Source organism: Vespa crabro, chromosome 16 (assembly GCF_910589235.1).
Source record: "Vespa crabro chromosome 16, iyVesCrab1.2, whole genome shotgun sequence".
Taxonomy (NCBI): domain Eukaryota; kingdom Metazoa; phylum Arthropoda; class Insecta; order Hymenoptera; family Vespidae; genus Vespa; species Vespa crabro.
Genome location: NC_060970.1, coordinates 2,413,882 through 2,436,381, shown reverse-complemented (window position 1 = coordinate 2,436,381; position 22,500 = coordinate 2,413,882). Strand labels below are relative to the sequence as shown.

General features: G+C 31.4%; 3 protein-coding genes across 7 annotated transcripts in view; 2 read left to right on the top strand and 1 right to left on the bottom strand.

The window, feature by feature from the left end:
* Positions 1-7,626, top strand: part of LOC124429743 (ammonium transporter Rh type B) — a 55,985-nt gene extending 48,359 nt beyond the window's left edge. For both annotated transcript variants that reach the window (XM_046975361.1, XM_046975360.1), the window contains exons 6-11: positions 1,010-1,157; positions 2,855-3,073; positions 3,341-3,423; positions 4,298-4,441; positions 5,340-5,505; positions 6,801-7,626. In XM_046975361.1, the coding sequence (XP_046831317.1) occupies positions 1,010-1,157; positions 2,855-3,073; positions 3,341-3,423; positions 4,298-4,441; positions 5,340-5,505; positions 6,801-6,970 (930 nt within the window). In that variant the 3' untranslated portion in view covers positions 6,971-7,626. The remainder of the gene's footprint in view (positions 1-1,009; positions 1,158-2,854; positions 3,074-3,340; positions 3,424-4,297; positions 4,442-5,339; positions 5,506-6,800) is intronic.
* Positions 7,627-7,751: 125 nt separating this feature from the next.
* Positions 7,752-11,835, bottom strand: LOC124429806 (signal recognition particle receptor subunit alpha homolog). The gene is made up of 8 exons (XM_046975473.1): positions 11,587-11,835; positions 10,953-11,322; positions 10,773-10,817; positions 10,162-10,303; positions 9,820-9,958; positions 9,118-9,656; positions 8,492-8,906; positions 7,752-7,997 (listed from the first exon to the last, which is right to left on the bottom strand). The coding sequence occupies exons 1-8, from the start codon at positions 11,701-11,703 to the stop codon at positions 7,872-7,874; spliced, it is 1,893 nt and encodes a 630-aa protein (XP_046831429.1). The 5' UTR covers positions 11,704-11,835; the 3' UTR covers positions 7,752-7,871.
* A 1,360-nt stretch (positions 11,836-13,195) lies between these two features.
* LOC124429842 (glycogen synthase kinase-3 beta) overlaps positions 13,196-22,500 on the top strand; it is a 79,997-nt gene continuing 70,692 nt past the window's right edge. The window contains exon 1 of one of the 4 annotated variants that reach the window (XM_046975560.1): positions 13,196-15,788. In XM_046975560.1, the coding sequence (XP_046831516.1) occupies positions 15,704-15,788 (85 nt within the window). In that variant the 5' untranslated portion in view covers positions 13,196-15,703. Of the gene's footprint in view, positions 15,789-18,636; positions 18,778-22,500 lie in introns of those variants that run through there. The other 3 variants (XM_046975562.1, XM_046975564.1, XM_046975565.1) reach the window with 3 other exon arrangements.

Below are 22,500 nucleotides of genomic sequence, written 5' to 3'. Positions count from 1 at the left end.
GAATAATTTATCAAATATGAATACATAAATATAGTAATATTCTTGATAAATAAATTCTAACGTATAAATGGCTGATATAAAATAGAATTTATGCAACTATATAATATATTTTTGTTTATGATAATATTCGATATAAATAATTTGCAATTAATTATTTTGTTAATTTTTGATTAAGAATTATATTCGAAATAACAAATTTAATACAAAAGGATTTTGTTTTCCGTTCACATAATTAATTTCATTAACGCATTTAATTGTTTCACAATATTTGTGCCGTATTTTTTTTTTTTTTTTTTTTCGATAAGATTAATATTAACGTAACTTCCAAAAATATAGAAAATATTATATATTAATCATCAAATATATTAATCATGGCAAATTTGACAAATCGATATAACGTGTAAATTTAATAAAATTTCAATGCAAAAGTATCCTCATCGTTATCGTTGACAGATAAACTAATAACTAATAACTCTTAATAAGACACAACTAATCTAATATTTATTTTCTCAAGGAAAAAAAGAAAAAAAAGAAAAAAAGAAAAAAGAAATAAAAGGAAGATAATATATTATAAAAGTTTGTTAAACTTTTATTAAAAAATATTTTCGAGGAAACGAACTTAACGCACGTTGAAAAGAACGATAACATCGAAGGAACTATCGACGTTCTCGTCGAATCGAGTTATACTACCTGCATGTGTTAGTTTTAAAAAGGCTGAGTGGGTGAGTGGGTGAGTTTAGGGAGAAGGGGAGGAAAATTTCTTTCTCTTTTTCTTACGACAATATTTCGATACTTGAGATATTGAAAAGTATTAAAGGAAAAAGTTAGCCCTCGTATTTCTGACTCGGGTCAGTTCTGTTCTCGTTCACGTGAACTACCGTGCAGACTCGGCTGTCCGTGAAAATCGATTTACCAAATATATAGATAATCTACTACGAACTATCGCGACCCTGTCTTTCTCTTATTCTCGAGTGTAACAGAATGATAACTTTCCTTTCGAATTTCATAGGCCGTCGATGCCGGTGACAGCATGTACGTTCATGCATTTGGTGCTTATTTCGGATTGGCCGTCAGTTTCATATTTGGAATGAAGGAGAAACCAAAGGAACATCATCTCGAGGGACCCTCCTATCAATCGGACATATTCGCAATGATCGGTAAGTTTTCGAAGTTCATTCATATAATTTGATTTTGCGTTCTCTCATAAAATGCATTCTAATCGTTATACGATTACGTTACTACAGTAATCATCCATTACTGTTATATTATTCGTTAAATTATCATTTGTTAAATTTATTAACAAGAGATTTATTAACGAGATTTTTAAAGAGATTTATTAATGAAATTTCTTAACGAGATTTTATGAACTTCATAAAATATTGATATTTTATGAAATTTTTAATACATATATATATATATAAATATTTAAATTAAATATAATAATATAATAAAATATAAGTATTTAAACAAAGTAATTATTCTCCTAATAAATAAATAATTTAAGATATGTCATATATTATAATATATAAATAAATTTTTATAATTATTCTTATTATAATTAATGATATGATTGTGTAGTTACTTTATAAATTATAACTGATAAATAATTAATATTTATATAAAAATTAAGAATTTTAAAATATTTAATTATTTTATAATCTAGTTCAATTAATATCAAGAGTAATTTAAAAGTAAGAGAAATTATTTAAAAAAAAACATATTTATTAAATTTAAAAAAAAAAGAAATATTTATAGATAAGAATTTAATAATAACATAAATATAATGTATAAATAGTAACTTAATTAATGTATATATTTAAATTATAAAATATATTTATTAATAAATTATTATTATTTGTATATATTAATAAATTTTATTATATATATATATATATATATTTATTATAATATAATATATAACAATAAAAAGATTATTAAAGGAATTTTAATTTAATAATAAATATTTAATTTTTATTTAATAAAAAAATTACTAAAAAGAAAAAGCTATTGATTTTTTGATATTTTATGAAATTTTTAATATATATATATATATATATATATATATATATATATATATATAAATATTTAAATTAAATATAATAATATAATAAAATATAAGTATTTAAATAAAGTAATTATTCTCCTAATAAATAAATAATTTAAAATATGTCACATATTATATTATATAATCGAATATTAAGTAATAATTTAAATAAAGTAAAAATAATTATTATCATAATAAATAAATAATTTAAGATATGTCATATATTATAATATATAAATAAATTTTTATAATTATTCTTATTATAACTAAAAATGTGATTGGGTAGAATTACTTCATAAATTATAACTGATAAATAATTAATATTTATATAAAAATTAAGAATTTCAAAATATTTAATTATTTTATAATCTGGTTTAATTAATATCAAGAATAATTTAAAAGTAAGAGAAATTATTTAAAAATAGTTAGTTAAAAAAAAAACATATTTGTTAAATTTAAAAAAAAAAAAGAAATATTTATAGATAAGAATTTAATAATAACATAAATATAATGTATAAATAGTTACTTAATTAATGTATATATTTAAATTATAAAATATATTTATTAATAAATTATTATTATTTGTATATATTAATAAATTTTATTATACTTATATATTTCATAAAAGATTTTTTTTATGAACTTTTTTTTCTTCTTTTTTTTTTTAAGGAATGATACAATAAAAGTAATTCGTATATTTGCTTATACGTAAAGTGTACATAAAAATTGTAGAAGAAGAGATCATAAGTACGTGAAAAATATAAGAAACTTTAAAAATGTAAATAAATCTGAAATTTCTTTTGATCAAAGGTACGATCTTTCTTTGGCTGTTCTGGCCGTCGTTCAACAGTGCGGCACTTGAAGGGGATGACCAACAGAGAGCCATAATAAACACTCTCCTTTCGATTTCGGGAAGCTGCGTGATCGCCTTCGCCACGTCCGCTCTAATTTCAAAGGATAACAAATTCAACATGGTCCACGTACAAAATTCTACACTTGCTGGTGGTGTTGCCATTGGCACAGCCGCAGGTATTTACACGATACCATGTTACCTCTATCCACTTTAATTCGACGTAATTGCACGACTAATCGTAATACCATCGTAATCAATTCAATCTCATGAACAATCTCATTTGGAGATAAATTTCAATAGAAAAGAAATAAAAAAAAAAAAAGGACAAAGATAAATAAATAAATAAATCGAACGTTGACAACACAAATTCTACGAATCTTCTTACATCTTCTTACATCTTCTTACATCTTCTTATATCTTCTTACATCTTCTGTTTCTAATAGGTATGATGTGTGAACCGATAGGAGCACTGATCGTTGGTTCTTTGGCTGGTTTGCTCAGTGTCCTTGGATACATATATCTTATGGTATTTGATATTTATCTTTTAATTAACGAGAACTAAAGGAGATGATATATATATATATATATATATATATATATATATATATATATGTATGACCTAGCAATTAACGGGCGACTAGAGTTATACGATGTTTTCCTTCGTTTGACAGAAATTTAATCTAAATGTAATACGAAATTAACGTGTAATCATTCGTTAAATCCAGAATAGAATGAAAAGATTTAGAAAAATATTTAGAAAAAAAAAGAAAAAGAAAAGAAAAGAAAAGAAAAAATACTTACGTAACTTATCGACTAATACGATTATATGTATTAGGTTGGAAACTATGAAACGGGCGTTTTTGTTTACTTATTTATTCTCATTCAATGCCCGTTTCATAGTTTCCAACCTAATATTTAGTAACTATCAACGTTCAAATAGGGCTCAAAGAAAATTTTGCAAAAATTTTTTGGAATTCGTGAAAATATAAAAAAAAAAGAAAAAAGAAAAATCGAAAGTAAGAATCGATGGTAAACGATCTACCCAAATGCATTTTCAAAAAGTATATCAAAATTGTTTTTCGTCGAATGTAAGACGCGCTCTGGTCATCGTCGAACGAATCTATCCATTCATCTTTTATTTCTTTTTCTATTTCTTTCCTCTTCGAGCATCGGGTTTTGTGGTCCACGAGTAAGAGCCGATCCTAGTTGCCTTCGCAAACGGTCCGTGTAAAGGGCTCGTAAATCGTATACAAAATCCTCGGAAGATCGTTGTCGCAGAAGGGTTCGCGTTACGTAAAAACAACCCTTACAAATAAATTGGTTATACGCGTGCCTGTGTAAACACTCGGAAATTTTCAAGTTTAAATAAGTAAGTAATAATTTTCTATACGTTTTTGCAGCCATTTATACAGAAACGGCTACGTATACACGATACTTGCGGGGTTCACAATTTGCACGGAATGCCAGGAGTGCTTGCAGGAATTTTCGGTGCTATCATGGCCGCACTGGCCACGCAAAATTCTTACGATTATTCCCTTTACAAGGTACGTAATTCTCTTAAACCATACCTTACCTCTTAAATTCTTTTTTATTTTTCTCAAGGAAAAACATATTGGGTAATAATTTTCAAATTCTTAACGATACATTAAATCGTATATTAGCGGATTTTATTTTCTTCTTTTTTTTTTTTTTTTCTTTATTTTTTTTCATTTTATTTCTTTTTTAAAATTATTTTATAAATAAGAAATACTTATAAAAAAAATTCATTCGTTCTTCGACAAAGTTTAATCCTCGTTAATCCTACTAGAAGTATAGAACTCAACATCAGATCGACTTTAAGCTCGATTGAAACAATTTGCTCATTGCATGATTCATGAATTATTATTTGTTTCTTTTTCTTTTTCTTTTTTTTTTTTTTTTTTTTTTTTTTTTTTTTCTTATGATGACAGAATTGGTAATGCATTTTCAAACCTACTTTATTATTATTTCCGAGGCTTCAAAGAATGTACAATATCTTTTTCCTTTTTCTTTTTTTTCTTTTTCTTTTTCTTTTTTTCTTTTTTTTTTTTTTTTTTTTCTTTTTTTTTTTTTTTTTTTTTTTTTTTTTTTTTTTTTTTTTTATCAAAATTATTCACTCTGTGATAAATAATAGGCGTTCGAAGTTTGCCTGAGGGTTATAGCGCACCACGAGTAAACAACTTGAAATTATTTTGAGATGTGCATAATTTGCGTTAAAATGTTTAATATTAATTCGTAAAAAAAAAAAATAATTCTCTATCAAATAGGGAAAATGTATAATTAAATGTTTCAAGCGATGAAAAAAACTTTGTTTCGTTGTTGATAACTTTCCATTTTTAATGTTTCATTTGTTTAACGTTTAAGCTTTAATTTTTTTTTCTTTTTCCTTTTTTTTTTTTTCCCCTTTTCAAATTTTTTGTACAGATTTTCCCAGCACGAGCGCCTAGCTTGGAAAAATTAAGCACCGAGATGCGAAATGATTATGGTATTTTACCTGGTCGTAATAGAACGGCAATAGAACAAGCAGGTTATCAAATACTTGCGTTGGCTGTTACTTTACTAATGGCTACCGTCTCTGGCTTAATAACGGGTAAGATACGAGTAGACGAACACGCGCTAATGCTTTAAAACAATAATAATATTATAATTTTACAATGTACAAAAGCATGGGTTAAAATATTAATTAGTACGGAAGGTACGAAAGAGAAAAATTAATATTTCTGTATTATGGAAAAATATTGAGGGTACTTTCTCTTTTTTGTTTCTTTTTTTTTTTTTTTTTTTTTTTTTAGCAGACACAAACAAACGAGCGACGTCGTTCGTGTTAATTTATTTATAGCAAGATTTTTTATATTTATATTATTTTGCAATTCACCATTTATATATATACTTATGCTTTTTTTTTTCAAACGCTATTATTATTGTTATTACTATTTACATTATTTTACAATATTATTTTTATTCACGTTATTTTACAATTTACTATTTTATATATATATATATATATTTATACTTTTTTATTTTTTTTATTTCTTTTTTAATACTATTATTATTTACGTTATTTTACATTGTCGAAACTTTCATGAAAATATTTTGAAAATATTTATTGTCACACTTGACACTATTTTGAGTATTTCTATAAAGTTCGAATTCTTTCGGTTGCGCCTGTATTTTTTGTATGAATTTTTTAATTTCCAAAAAAAAAAATTGAAAACCGCCATTCCGAAATCGATATTGAAACGGAATTATTTGTGAATCTTTCGATAAAAAAATTTCGATAAAATTCATAGTTATTTCTGACACCATTTCAAACATTTCTATACAAAATTTTTATTCTTTCCGTTGCATGTGTCATTTTTTACAAATACTTTTAATTTTAAACAATACCAACATTTTTAAAGCAAAAATTAAATTGAACCTAAATTGCAGATGAAATCCTTGTTAAAACTAATCTGATATTTCATATAATTTTCATATAAATCCATTCATACGTTCACAAAGTAGAATCAAGTACACGCATAAACACATACACACACACACACACACACACATATTTAGACATGAATACGAAATCGTTAAAAATATTTTTAGAGATATTTTAAATAATTTCAAAGTTAATCATCGTTTAACACACTGTTCGTTATTATAGAAATTTGGCGGGAAAAGTTTAATTGTAGATGGCGTTGTACGTCTATCACGAAATTCAAATATAAGAGTAAAGACGCATGCGTCGTCGTTAAACGCGCCATAAAAAGATTTGAAATATTTTCATATCCACATACAACATACATACGTGCTATCCCAACAAATATAAAATATTTATTTATAAACTATATTCGATGTTAAGTGAAAAAAGATTAAAAAAACAAAAAATCGTTTTTTTAGGATTAATTATGCGTACGTCCGTTTGTGGATCCATCACGGAGGAAGAAAAATTCAACGATGCCGTTCATTGGGAATTAGAAGAAGAAAACGACGATGATTTACATAAAGTTTCCAAAATTAAAGAAAGAAATAATCGTGTAAGCGATCAATTACCAATGGGTAATATTTGAAAGCAAAAGTTTTGTCGAATAAAATCGTTCGTTAGAATTTCCTTTATTCCTTGATATCTTATTTAGTTCGTTTGTTCTTTTCATTAAAAAAAAAAAAAAAAAAAAAAAAAAAAAAAAAAAATTCGTTCCAATTACAATTATACGTCATTTCGTAATTCTTTATTAAATTTAATAATCGTCTATCATAAAACGTATGCGAACTATTAACTTGATAAAATATTGTATAAATCATTGATATAAATCATTAAAATAAATATCATAATTGGGGGTGGGAGACGGAAAAATTATTTATTTATACAAACGATTATTTCACTTTGATATAATTAAGAAATTAAAAAGAAGCAATTTTATTTTAACGAACACATTTGTAAATCTTATTGGAGTGTCAACGTCAATTCTATTCTCTATTATCTTTATCAATAAAAAGGAAAAATAACTAGGATGATAAATTTTTTAATACACATTTTGAAAAGATTATTACTTTGGACAATTTTTATTGATTTCTTCTATAAAACTGTTATATTAAATGTTTACAATAAATATAATGTTACATAATTTATATTATAATCCAATAGGAATGCTGTATGATCGAGGTCACTGATATCCCTAACAATATTGAGAAATTAAAGTGACTTTTATCTTTTGACGTTTTAAAATTACATTTTGTAATTTTTTCCTTTTGTTCTGTTTTATTTTGTTTTGTTTTTTATATATATATATATATATATATATATATATATATATATATATATATATACATATATATATATATAAATCATCGTCTTTTTCTTTTTTTTTTTTTTTTATTTTTTTTTTGTATTTTTCCTCGAATACGATAGATAAATAAATTTCAATTAGAAAGAATATTATAATTTCATTTATATGCTGTTATATATATCATTCATTTCATTAGAGCATGTACAACAGCTTTGGCATTCAATGATTTTAAATCTGTATATGTTTGTCCAGTTCCAACAAAAACAATTGGTTGTCCTGTAATGTAAGTCATTGAAATAGCTGCGCCCACCTAAAAAAAAAAATTGCATTTATCGTTAAATGATTAATAAATCAATAAAAAGTATTATTAACCCCTTAACTTGTACGCTCGAGTTAATTCGAGCGACGTTCTATTTCAATGGTGCTTTAATTTTTCACACTCGAATATAATTATTGATAATTGAAAATAACAATGTGAAAGCAAAAAAAAAAATACGTTTTTTTCCGAAATAGCAATTTGAAAAGAAAGATAAAAAAAAGTCGATGTAACATTGCAATATTTGGCTCTTTTCTGCAATGTGTGTATGAAAATCCAAAATAAAGATAAAGATTTTGATTATCTTTTTTTTTTTTTGCCAAGACAATGTACTAAATTGTTTTTTTAAATAAAAATAAAAATAAAAAAATTGATTTTTTTTGGCCGGTCTTAAAAAAAAAAAAAAAAAAAAAAAAAAATACCTGTGCGTTAAGGGGTTATAAAAAAGATCCAATTTAAAATATACATTTTGAAAATCTTGAAAATACCTTGTCATCGATAGTGTCAAATTTGGTCAAAACAATACCATCGATAATATGAGGATTGACAGAATTACTATAATCTGCTAGAGCTTGATTGAATTTCACTAATTGATCTACAGCTTCGTTTCCAACGAGAGCCTCGCCAACAAATAATACCAAATCTGGTTCATTAACTTTAATCAATTTGGCTAAAGCTCTCATTAAAGGTTCATTGTCTTGCATTCTTCCGGCAGTATCTACTAAAACCACATCGAACCTGGAATCCTTAGCAAATCTAATCGCCTCCATGGCTATACCAGCTGCATCCTTTCCATAACCTTTTTCATAAAGTTGAACCATAGATTGATTTCCGTGTTTCTCTGGAGGGTGAAGGGCATTTAGATGACGCATATGAGTTCTCAATTGCTCTACTGCACCAGCTCTAAATCAAAAATCATCTTTATCAGAAATTCAAAGACTGCTCTAAATACAATAAAAAAAACGCAAGATATTGATAGACGATGATCGATGAAGGATAATTCCATGGAATATAATGTAAACGTGCGTATGAATTAAAAAAAAAAAAAAGATTTTTTTTTTTTTTTTTTTTTTTTTTTTTTTTTTTTTTTTTTTTTTTTTTTTTTTGAAATTACCTAAATGTATCACACGCTGCGATAAGTACACGAAAGTTGTTCTCTATTAACCAAAAACAAATCTTAGCCAGATTGGTAGATTTGCCTACTCCATTAACACCACAAAATGCCATAACGTATGGTCTATTATTCTTTTTAGCTTCAAAAGCATCTCTTAAAATATCAACTCTCCGTTTCGGAGATAATATTTGTACCAACGCATCGGTTAAAGTGGATTTAACCGTACTTGTTACACTATCAAATGTACCAAGAACTTTTCCTTCCAATTTAACACGAACAGAATCACATAACTTCTGTGCAATATCAGCTGCTACGTTCTTTGAAATCAAATGATCCTTGAATTTTTCTAAAACCGGAACCATATCCTCATCTTTTAAAGATTTATTCCCAACAAGGCTCTTGAACATAGAAAACATGCTATTTGTTTTCTTTTGTACTTGTGCTTTCGTATTTTCCATTTCCCTATCGTCAGAATCTTCATCATCAGAATCACTCTCAACTTCCAAATCACGAATGGTACCCTTCATTTTACCCACCAACTAATAAACAAAAAAAGAAAAAAAAAAAAAAAAAAAGAAAGAAAAAAAAAGAAAAAAAAATTAAAAAAAAAAAGAAAAAAAAGAAAAAAGAGAAAATAAAGATAACCTTTAAAATGTCACAACTGATCATATAAGTATATTAATTACATGCAAGGATATTTACTCCTGTATCAGCCGGAACGTAATCTCCAATCTCTTCCGGTTTATCTTTGGTACGTTCCAATGAAGCAAGATCTTTGGTAGTCCCTCCAAGTTCCCAAACACGTGGTTTTTTCCCTGCTTTTTCTGACTTGGGACTCTTCCTATTAATAAATAATAAATACTAATGTTAATAAGAATTTAAATTGTTATACTTAAATGTCTATATATATATATATATATATATATATATATATATATATATATATATATATATACATATATATATATATATATGTGTGTGTGTGTGTGTATATATGTGTGTGTATGCGTGCGTGTGTGTGTAAAATCAAAACTATTAATTTACTGCTTATCGGCTTTTTTCTTTTGCCCAGATAATTTCTGAGCAAGTTTCATGCGATTTGCAATAAGCGTTTCTTCATCCAATTCTCCGTTATGATTTATTTGTGATTTAGAAGATTCCAATTTTGATATTTCTTGCACCTTTGCTGAAATAATTAATATAACATTTGACAATGGATTATTCTTATGCTTAACCATTTGAGTGCTATGGGCGCACATATGCGTCCAGCGGAAGCTAACGATATAGATCGTGGGCGCAAATATGCGCCCGACATATGCTATCGGTATGGACTGTGGACGCAAATATGCGCCCGGCAGATGCTATCGGTATGGACTGTGGACGCAAATATGCGCCCGGCTAAAATGATGTGTACTATTGGTCAAATGTATATGTTCGGCAATTTCTATTGTTTCTGTTGCGTGAAGAAGTATTCAGTCCCTGGCGATTATCAGCGCCATCCGTACGGACTGCATAGGCCACGAGTATTCAGCACTCAAAGGGTTAAGAGAATAATGAACAAACAAGCAAACAAAAAAAAAATGTATAATCAAGGTTAAGTATGCATCTGCTTTAGATTATTTTTAATAAAAGGCAGCATGAAAAAAGCAACTTACTTTGATCAATTTCATTATTGTTAATAGTTCCCTTCTTCCTTTTACCTAAGAAGCAAAGAAAAATATTTCTAATTTTTAATGTTAGTAATAATTTATATTCTATGGAAATTGCGTTAAACAATATTAATATTTCAAGTATATACATTTATTTAGAAATATTAGGATAAATTTATTACATACCCTGTTTTTTATTATCCTTGTCATCTTTTCTCTCTATCATACTAGCAACAGTCTTTTTAGATTTTAAACTCTCATCGAAGGTACGCATTTGTTTAGGTATTTTAGCCTGCGCCCGTGCCCATTGTTCGGCTGCAGCCAATACATGATCGTAATATTGTTTAAATTCAAAATTAGAAAACCATTGAGAACTTTCTAATTCATTTTTAAATTTATCCCTAAACTGTAGATGTATGTCATTTAAGAATTTATCTACGTATGATAACTGAAGTATTTTTTGATACGCCACAACGAATACTAATTCAAATTCATTGTCCAGTTTATACTGTAGTCGTAACGATTCATGTTCAAAGGTGTGATTTCCTGTACGTTCCTAAAAAAAAAAAAAAAAAGAAAAAAAAACGAAAAAAGAAAAGGAAAAATAGAAAAAACAAGAATTGGATAAATAATTATTATCAATGATATTAAGCGTTAAACTTTGTATTACTTATCAATATAAAAGATATATGCAATGTATTTGATTAATTTACGTTAAAAATGAAATCTTTTAAGAAAACAAAAAAAAAAAGAAATCGATAAATCGTACAATCATTATCAAATTCAATATTCAATCATACCAGATGCTTGATATACTTACTTGCAAAATAACACTTCTAATCAATGCGTTAACGCTAGGTGTAAAAATTTGCGACGTACTCTGGAAACACCATAATACGATCCCACCTTTACTAAATATAGTAAAAAGATCGAGCATGATCGTATATCTTTTTAATAACAATAAAGGAACAATCCGATATCTAATACTCCAAACTAACCTATCGACGACGGCACAATTATTGTACACGTCAGAATGCGTCAGAATCTGACTGACACTAGTGGTACAATCTTAAAAAAAAAAAAAAACTGAAACGATAGAGATAAAAGAGAGAAAGAAGGAGAGAGAGAGAGAGAAGGAGCGAGAGAAAAAGGAACAACAAGATGAAGAAGAAGAGGAAAAGAAAGAGTAAGAGGAGGAGAACGATACAATAATAATACCAATTATATCTCTATATAATCTGGTAACTTCCAATATCGACGAATCAAAATCATTATGATATAGTCACATAGATGGTTACGAGTAAGAATGAACATGGCGATCGGAATGACGACACAGAAAAATACTAGGAAGAAAATGGCGGAAGAGTGTAGAGGTCACTGTAAGCGAGATTGATCGTCACGCCATCTATCGAGTGTTGCCAAATAGCAGTTGTGTCGCGATGTAAAGGAGGAGGATGAGAAGGAGAAGGAGAAAGAGTAAAAATAAGAGTAGGAGTAGGTAGTGGAGGAGGAGGAGGAGGTGGGATAGGAAGAGAAAGAGGGGAGCCTGGGTGACTGGGAGAGAGAATGAGATAGGGTCTGAGAGAGACGTAGCGGGGTGACGGGGGCTCGGTGACGTCACGTTCGGGAATGTCCGGCGTTACTCGAGTAGCCCGATCTCGGCCGAACGGGTCAATGTCTGAGGAGGCTTCGAAAAATCCGTGGTGCCTGGTTTGGTGTTACCGTGTACGGCGAGTAAGAGAAGTCGTAGTTGGTTTTAATAGAAGGAAGGGTTTATTTTCACGTAGGATAAAGACACCCCCCAATCGGGTTACAAGTGTCAACAACGAGTAGTTTACCTCGTAAATTTGTATAATAATATTTATTACGGTATATCGTATAAGGAAGGAAACAAACAAAAAGGAATAATAATAATAATAATAATAATAATAGTAATAGTAATAGTAATAATAATAATAATAATAAAAGAAAGAATAAAAAGAAAAAGAATAATAATAATAATACGACGACGACGACGTCAGGAGAAGGACGAGAAGAAGGAGGAGGAGGAGGAGGAGGAGGAGGAGGAGGAGGAGGAGGAGAAGAAGGAGGAGGAGAAGAAGAAAAAAAAGAAGAAGAAGAAGAAGAAGAACGACAAAGACAACGACGAGGAAAAAGAAGAAGAAGAAGAAGACGAGGACAACAAAGACGTGTGGAAGGCGATCGTTCGTTTATTTTGCCCTCGACAAGTCCTACGCCCTTCTTCTTTTTATTTAACAGTTTTACTTCCGTGTTGAAAGCGGCGAAATGTCGCGCGGCGCTCTTACGGCAAGTAGTAACTCGCGACGACGAGCCTGCTGAGAGAAGAGGGAAGAAGAGGAGGAGGAGGTGGTGGTGGAGGTGGCGGCGGAGGAGGAGGTGGTGGTGGTGGTGGAGGAGGAGGAGGAGGAAGAGAAGTGGAGGAGGAGACGGCTTCGTTTGCCAGCAACGGCGGCGGCGCACCGCGGAGGAAGAAGAGCTAACGCGAACGCGTACGCGACTAGAACTCGTGAAATCGTCGTAATACGACGAGAGTCAAAAGGGGAAATAAAAAGGGAGAAGAAGAGATTAAAACATCAAACGTTAAGTAAAATAGAAAGAAAATTAAATAGACGATAACGTACGACGTAGATAATCGTAAAATAATAAAGTTTATTCGTGTGTAATCGTATGATCGAGCGCGCCACAGATATTACTAGTAAAATAACTAGTAATATAGAGTGTTAGGTAGTGCGTGCGTGGTGGTATAGTAATAATAGTAGTGGTGCGTTGTCGTTGTCGTTGTCGTCATCGTCGTTGTCGTGTCGTTGTCGGTCGTGTCGTGTCGTGTCGTCCCGACGATTTTCCCCCGTCGCGCGCGCGACCGTGGCACACGACGAAAAGGGTCGAAAAGGGACGACCGAGAGTGGTGCGATCTCGCTTGCGCGCGCGCACGCCCGACGAAGAAAGAAGAGAGAGAGAGAGGGAGAGAGAGAGAAAGAGAGAGCGAACGAACGAACGAACGAACGAACGAACGAACGGACTAGTGACTCGTAGGAGTAGGAGAAGGAGAAGTAGAAGTAGAAGGAGAAGAAGAAGAAGGTGGAGGAAGAGAGAAAGATAGAGATAGGTGAAAAGCGTTCGAGGAAGAGGCGAGAGGTAGCGCGAGCGTCGAATTTATACTGAGGAGGTGAAAAGAGAATCAACGACGACGAGAAAGGTGGACGACGTGTTGTGCCGTGAAGGAATTAATTTTCTTTTTTATTTTCAAACTTCTCCGTGAGTGCATACGTATATAAATATATAAATATATATATATATATATAAATGTATATATGTATATATATATATAGACACGATCCGATCGGTAATTTTCTTCTTTGGTGAGTCGTCATGTCGTGTCGTGTCGTGTCGTCGATGTTGTGTAGTTAACGGTGCTGCTGTTGGTACGGCGAAACGAAGAAACCCGAACCGCGGATCCGAAGAACTGTGGAGAAGAAGAAGGGAGAACACGAGTGAAAGAGAGAAAAAGAGAGAGAGAGAGAGAGAGAGATAGAGATAGTTAGATAGACAGATAGAGATAGATAGAAAGAGTGCGGTCGGTGCGCCTTGCTCGCGTTCGTTCGCGTGTACGAACCGTCCCAAAAACGTCGACCTCTACCTCCCTCTCTCGGCTTACCGCCGAGTCGTTGCCGAGTTACTGCTACGAGTGTTCTCTCTCTTTAGAAAGAGAGAGAGAGAGAGAGAGACGGGATAAACGATTAGAAAAAGGACACACTATATATCTCTCTCTCTCGCCGTAACTACGTCGTTGATTCGAGAAAGAAAGAAAGAAAGAAAGAAAGAGGATTGGTGAGAGAAGAGAAAGAGAGATTCGTAGAGTGATTCGAAAAAAGCGGCGTTGGCTTTTCTAACCGGAGAGAGTTACCAGATTTTGACACGGTGCGTCGCTGGCGTCGTTAGCAGCGAAGTGAGAGAGAAAAGAGAGGCAGGCAAGTAAGCTCGACGCCTCCGTCCGTAAAATCGCGCCTTCGATCGGCGATCGCGCGTCGCTACTCCCTCCTCCTCCTCTTCCCTGTGTATCCTCCCCTCGTCCCTTTCCTTTCCCCCCACCTCTTGATCGGCACCACCAGTAGCAGCCACCTACTACTACTACTACTACTACTACTCTACTACATGCACTCTACTATTACCCGCTCTTCTCGTCCGTCCGTCCATCCGTCGCCGTCGTCGCCGTCGTCGTCGTCGTCGTTGCCGTCGTCGTCGTCGTCGTCGTGATTGCCGTCGTCGTCGTCGTCGTCGATGGTGGTGGTGGTGATGGTAGTGGTGGTAGTGTAGTGTGTCGTAACGCGGAGGTGTGCGTGCCATCTTCGTCGTCTTCGTCGTCGTCGTCTTCGTCGTCATCGTCATCGTGCGTGTCCGTGTTGTATCCGTGTTCGTGTTCTCGTGTTCGTGCATGCGTGCGTACATAAGAAGAAAAAATATATAAAATTCGGTGATCATAAAATTGTTTGGGAATAAGAGAAAGAGGAGAGCAACTACGGCTATTGTTGCTGTTATTGTTGCTGATAGTGCTGCTGGTGCTGCTGCTGTTACTGCACTCTGATTAAAACTACTGCTGATTACTACTACTACTATTACTATTACTAGTACTACTATTACTGCTGCTACTGCCGCTGTTGCTGCTGCTGCTGCTGCTGCTGTTATTGCTGCTCGACTGCAATGTGATTATAGCTTGTTCCCCTGTCATTGATGTACGAGGTGGTGTCGTCTAATACGAGGACAACGCGTCGTTACCCGGTCACTCCTTGTGAGCCCTTAGCGAGAAGAAGGAAAAGGAAGCGGCACGGCCGGCCGACCAGGCGGCGGCCAGCGGAAGCAGCGCAGCCGCGGCAACACCGGCCCTGCCAGGTGGAGCTTCCTCAGCTCCCGGCTTCAGGATGAGCGGCCGACCGAGGACCACCTCCTTCGCCGAGGGCAACAAGCCGCCCGCGAATCCGCCCCTCGGCGGCATGAAAATCAGCAGTGAGTACCATCATACACGTATCTTCTACCATCCGCATCTTTTACTTCCTATTTTCTCTCTCTCTCTCTCTCTCTCTCTCTTTCTTTCTCTCTCTTTCTCTCTACCACCAACCCTTCGCTCCTCACCCCACCCCACTCCACCCCTACTCCACTGTTCACTCCATTTACCCTCTCTTTCTCTCTCTATCTATCTCTCCTTCCTTCTCTATCCGGTGAGCACATCCACCCTACAACCACCCCACACACCTCACCTCACCACCACCACCACCACCACCACCACCACCACCACCACCACCACCACAATCACCTACACTTTCCTATACTACTACCAGCCCTCTCTATGCTACTCTTCGCCCTGGGATCTCTTATCCAAGTTACATACATCTATTGTGGTAACAGTTTTTTAAGAGAAAAATGTACGACACCATTTGTTCCTATTTTTGGCGGCTTTTCATTTTCTATTTGACTACTATTACTACTTCTATTACTATTACTATTTAGTATAATTACTCTTTTATCAACTTTTACTACTACTTAGTATTATTCATTAGTTCTTCTAAATCGCTAAACTTTCGACATTGTTTTCTTTTTCTTTTTTTTTTTTCTTTCTTCTTCTTTTTTTTTCCAGTTACTTCTCCTATCGCCCTTCATGTATATATCGCTTTTAAATGATCTTTTAATCGCCATTTCTTGGCTTTTATTTATACATCGATTTTCTAATTTTCTTTATCATTATTTAACGAGCTATGATCGATTATTAAGTACGTAATACCTACGCAATTTTCAATTGAAATTAAGTTTGTTGCATAAGTACTTTTTAATGGTGAAGGGCAATGTTTATCTGCTCTCTTTTCTTTTTTTTCTCTTCCTTTTTTTCATTTCTTTTCTTTTCTTTTATTTTCTAAAATACTTCTTGCAACTAACGATTATTCTCATTGGTTTTTAATGATTACGTACGTTTAGTTAGGAAAATTTGTTAACTTTATCTTCTAATCGCTTTCTTCTTCTTTTTTTTTTTTTTTTGATCTTATTACTGTTGGCTACTTAACTTAGCGTATAGACGTCATAAATCGAATTGTGTTTCGTTATGAGAAACTCGATGTAATTTTCGACGACGTATCCACTTCGCTAGGTTTCCCATCGCCATTTCTTTTACGTATTGCGACGACTTTGAAGTCATCGCCGATCGATTTATACGAATTCCCAAACGCGTCATTCGTTAACATATTCTTTTATTTTTCTGTTCTTTTTTTTTTCTTTTTCTTTTCTTGTTCTCTTACCTTTCTTTTTTTTTTTTTTCGGTATCAAATCGATAATTTTATCTATTATTTTTATATAATTAATAGATAAACGATAGATATAAGGGAAAACGTCATTATTATTTTTACATTAAAATTGAATTTTATGGAAAGATATAATTTAACTTCATTCAAGTGTTATTAAAGAAAAAGAAAGAAAAAAAGAAGTTGAAATGTTACAAAATTATTATATATTAATAATTAGAATTAATTATTATAATATATTGGGAATATAGAATATTTATATATATATATATATATATATATGTATATATATTCTTTTTTTTTTGCCATTGGAAAATACGATTTATTTTTAGGAAAAGAATATCGAAAACGCATTTTACTGTAAATAATTTTTATCTTATTTCAATATTTCATCTAACAAATATTTAAACATCTAATATATTCCAATCTTTTAAATATCGCAAAAAAAAAAAAAAAGAAAAAAGAAAGAAAGAAGTTTTAAATAAAGTTTTGCGATATTGACTGTTGGTGATAACCAATGGCATTCAATTGGTTATTAGATAAAGATGATTAATTATCTGTAGGAACTTGAGATAATGAAATATCTCGTGTTTCTGAATATATTTTCATTTCTTTTAAACAAAACATACATTCAATGAATTTATAATCAATCTATAAATCTTATTATATATATATATATAATATAATATAATATAATATATATAAATGGGTGCGCGCGCGTGTTCAGGCGAAGTTTAAGCGCACCACGTGCTGGTGAACGTACCGATGAGAGCGCATTATATGCGTTGCATTCTTGGCGGCCACCTGATTTACGTACACGTCCCTCCTCAACAAAGAGAGAGCGAAAGAGAGAGAGAGAGAGAGAGAGAGAGAGAGAGAGAGAGAGAGAGAGAGAGAGAGAGAGAGAGAGAGAGAGAGATCAGCATCGTCGTCCACGGACTCACTTTTCTCTCTTCTTTAGTGTTCGCGAAGAGTGCGCTGCGTCTTGACGTGTTTGGAACGAGAGACGTGTTTGTCACGTGTGCCCCACACACACACACACATATACATACTTTATTTTTTTTTATTTTATTTTATTTTATTTTATTTTATTTCTTTTTTTTCTTCTCTCTCTCTCTCTCTCTCTCTTTCTCTCTTTCTCTATCTATCTATCTATCTATAATAAAATAAAACAGTTTCGTCTTAGTTGTGACTTTGTGTTTAGAAGATAAAGTAAAGTAAAACAAAAAAAAAGAAAAAGGAAAGGAAAGGAAGAACAAGGGAATGAACGATTTTCTGGTGTTGTGGGCGTATATTTATATACGTGTATGTGTATGTGTATGTGAAAGGAGGAAAAGATAAGAAGTGTTACAAAATACGATTTTCTTTTTCTGCCCTCTTAATTATTATCTTTTTTTTTTTTTCCTTGTTTTAATTTTTCTTTTTTGCTATTTTTAATTTTTGTTTCCTTTTTTTTTTTATTTGTTATTTTTTATTCTTTTTTTATTATTATTATTATTATTTTTGTTCTATTTTCTATTTTCTTTTATCTTTTTTTTTTGTTTTTTGTTTTTTTTTTGTTTTTTTTTTTTTGTTTTTTCGTGTCGACTACCAAGGTGTTATATCGAAGTGTGTAGTGTATCTCTCTGTGTGTGCGCGTGTTCTCTCGGTCTTTATATCGAGGAAAAAATCTACGTAGATGCTGCAACCGGTTACCGAAGAGACTTGTAAGTCTACGTGTTTTTTTTTCTCTCTTTTTTTTATTTTATTAGTTTTATTTTGTTGTTTTCTTTTTTATGAGAAAAAGATAATAAATAAATAAACTAGAATAGAGTGAATAAATAAAAATGAAACAAAGGGAGGGGAAGAGGGAGATCGAGAAGATAAATCTTTGAAATTATAAGAACGAGGCCTCTGTATATGCGCGAGCGCGTGTGTTTGTGTGTGTGCTCTTTGATTGAGAATATTAAATCAAATGATTGATTTTTATTTTATATATAAAAACGTTAGGTTATCGATCTTTTATATTCATCGAATATGAATCATCATGTTCGAGCGTTTAAAATAGAAATATATTCGTTATATTTATAATAGAAAATTAACGATTGAAGTGTTGACCTAATTTGATTAAATCAACTATTAAAATTTGACGAAAACTTTTTATTGTTAAATATTATTAATATTATTTATAATATGTATAATTATATATATATATATATATATATATATATATATATAATTTTTAGTTAACGTTATTATAAAAATTTATGACACCGATAATTCTATTGAAACATAATGATAATGATAATAATAATATTAGGTTTAAATAAAAATAATTGCAGTATTTACAAATAAATAAGTATCGAACAGTACGATAAAAATCATAATTATTCTTGCATCATTCTAATGATCATAATAATAAAAGAAGAAATATTAATAAAAATACAAACATTAATAATAATAAATAATTTTATAAATCTTAATTAATATGAGAAATCTCAATTAATATAAATATTATGTTGGAAACTATGAAACGGGCGTTTTTGTTTAGTTATTTATTTTCACTCAACGTCCGTTTCATAGTTTCCAACCGAATAATTGATAATATAGAAAAAAAAAAAGAGAAAAAGAAAAGAAATATAAAATTTATTATTACGATTGATCAGATATAATTTCCTTTGGTTAAACTCCTATAAGAGAATGAGTTAATGAGATAGATAAATAAAAAGAGAGAGAGAGAGTCCGTAAGATATTAAAAGTTAATAAGATAGGAGATGTAATATATAAAATTAGAATGAAAAATAAATCGATGTATTTATTGTTAGTAGAGTCATTTCTCGTAGTTATCATTTTGCATCCCGGGCATCGTCGGTCATTTCGTCTCTTGGTGAAACATACTCGTCTTGCACTTTTATAGTTTCGCTTCACGTAGCTCTCCTGTCTTTTTCACGCTACGATCGTCTTTCGTTCCAGAATAGTTTTCCACGTCTCTATCTATCTCTCTTCTTCTTCTTCTTCTTCTCCTTCTCCTTCTCCTCTTCTTTCTTCATCTTCTCTCTCTCTCTCTCTCTCTCTCTCTCTCCTGCGCGCGCGCGTCGTGTTTGCTTCTCACGAAGAGGGTCACGCTTGATGCTGCTGCTGCTGCTGCTGCTGCTGCTGCTGGTGGTGCTGGTGCTGGTGCTGATACTGGTACTGGTACTGGTACTGGTACTGGCACTAGTACTGAGGTACTCTAGTGCTGCTGTTGGTACTGCAGGTACGATCGTACTAAAACGGAATAAATGCTTTCCTCGGGGATATTCTCCGTCCGTGGACGAATACTACTCTCAGGCCATCCGACCTCTTAAATTATTCCAAAGTCTTTTTCCAACCTCACGAATTCCGCGTGAATAAAATATTCCTCGTATGTGCCAGCAAATATCGACCGTCTTGGACGGTAAGAGAAAGACAGAGAGAGAGAGAGAGAGAGAGAGAAGATATAGATAGATAGATACGAGTAAAAAAAAAAATGAAAAAGGGATAGAGGCTAGTCACATACAGAAAATAAGAGAGAGAAAGAGAGAGAGAGAGAGAGAGAGAAGACAGTCACATACATAGATTAAGAGAGAAAAGAGTGTCACAGAAAGCAAGAGACAGAAAAGACACTGTGTGTAACATACAATGAATAAGAGAGACAGTAACATACAGAAAGTAAGAGAGAGGTAGAAATATGCATGGAATAAGAGAGAGAGAGAGAGAGAGAGAGAGAGAGAGAGAGAGAGAGAGAGAGAGAGAGAGAGAGAGAGAGAGAGAAGGAAAGATAGGTAAGTATAAAGGAAGGGTAAAAAAGAGATAGAGAAATATGCTAAACTGGATTAATATTTTAAACCTTAAGATTTTTATTTCCTCTCTCTCTCTCTCTCTCTCTTGCATATATTTATTTATTTTTTTTTTTGTCTAACTAGTCCAGTTTGCCTTCTTCTTTACCTCTTCAAGATCTTTAAAGTATTATTGTACGTAGATAGATATGTTACTAGGGGTGGTTGCATAGGAAGATGGAAGAGAGGGAGGAATTTTCTTTTATACGTATGTAATACGTATGTATGTTTATATAGGTCTCTCCCGTACTCGATATACATAGGTATATACCTTGGACGTTTCCCAAAGGTCTTCTTTAACCCACTTAACTGCCAAAAAAAAGATGACGCACGTTACGCTGCACTGCCGATAGATAATACGTCGTAAGCTTATCAAACGGATAGATCTATCTACGTATATATGCCCATATACATACATATATATATATATATATATATATATATATATATATATATTCGAAACGCGTTAAAAGGATTTTATCGATGACGATTAGTGGTAACATAACTATCGATAGTTACGTTCGCCAAGCTTCTATAGGAACTATCGTAAATTTATTTCTCCCGATAATAAATATTAATGAATCAATACGTTAATTATTTTCTTTAAAATAAATAATGTTAATATTATGTTAAAATATGTAAAATATTGGATTATTTTATTAGAATCCCGTTTATTCGTTCGTTCATTCGTTCGTCGGTAATGTATTAAATTCTTTTTTCTGTCGTTGATAATCAATGAATTAAATATTATTTATTTCATTATTATTATTATTATTATTATTATATATAATAATAATTATTTATTAATTATAATATATTTTGGAATATAATTTTAAAAGAATAGCGTATATACACCATACATAGACACGTGGTCGCATACGATATTAGATATTATATTAGAATTTATTAATTTGTACGAAATAATATTTCGACGAATTATCCGACGCTTAGATTCGATAAGATCCATTCGAGATGGATAAGAGGAGGTGGAGGAGGAGGAAGAGGAGGAGGAGGGTACATAAGCTCACGTATTATAGAACGTCGCGTCGATTATAATTTCGTGCCAAAATACGGTGCGCGAGTTAATATCATGTGTATAACGGCCCCGACGTGTCATAGGGACGAGAATAGCATCAGATGTTTTACCGTTTCAGCGAGAAAGTTTATACGGCGCTTATACGTAAATCCGATAGCCACTAAAGAGACCATTCTCATAAATTAAATGATGATTCTCGGGAGACTTACTCACGATCCAATACTTATTATCCACCTTTTGAATTTACCGTCAATACCCTCGATCGACTATCAATCGATATTTTCAATTACTTTGGTAAATAGAATTTATCCCGCTTTTTCTTTTTCTTTTTCTTTTTCTTTTTCTTATTCATTTTTTCCTCTCCCGCCATTTTGTCTTTTTTTTTTCTTTCTTTCTTTCTTTTCTTTTCTTTTCTTTTTTTTATTTATATATATATATTTATATTTATATTTATATTTATATTTATATTTATATTTATACTGTAAACAAATGTCGTCTAATTGATTATCATATCGGATTTTGTTTTGCAAAATGGAAAAAAAAGATACAGAAATTCT

Excerpts from the sequence above, each read along its gene's own strand:
- LOC124429806 (XM_046975473.1), bottom strand. The coding sequence starts at position 11,703 with ATGCTCGATCTTTTTACTATATTTAGTAAAGGTGGGATCGTATTATGG. Across the intron at positions 10,304-10,772 it reads CAATAATGAAATTGATCAAA|CAAAGGTGCAAGAAATATCA; the intron begins GTAAGTTGCTTT and ends TAATTATTTCAG. Across the intron at positions 8,907-9,117 it reads GCAGCGTGTGATACATTTAG|AGCTGGTGCAGTAGAGCAAT; the intron begins GTAATTTCAAAA and ends TTTTTGATTTAG.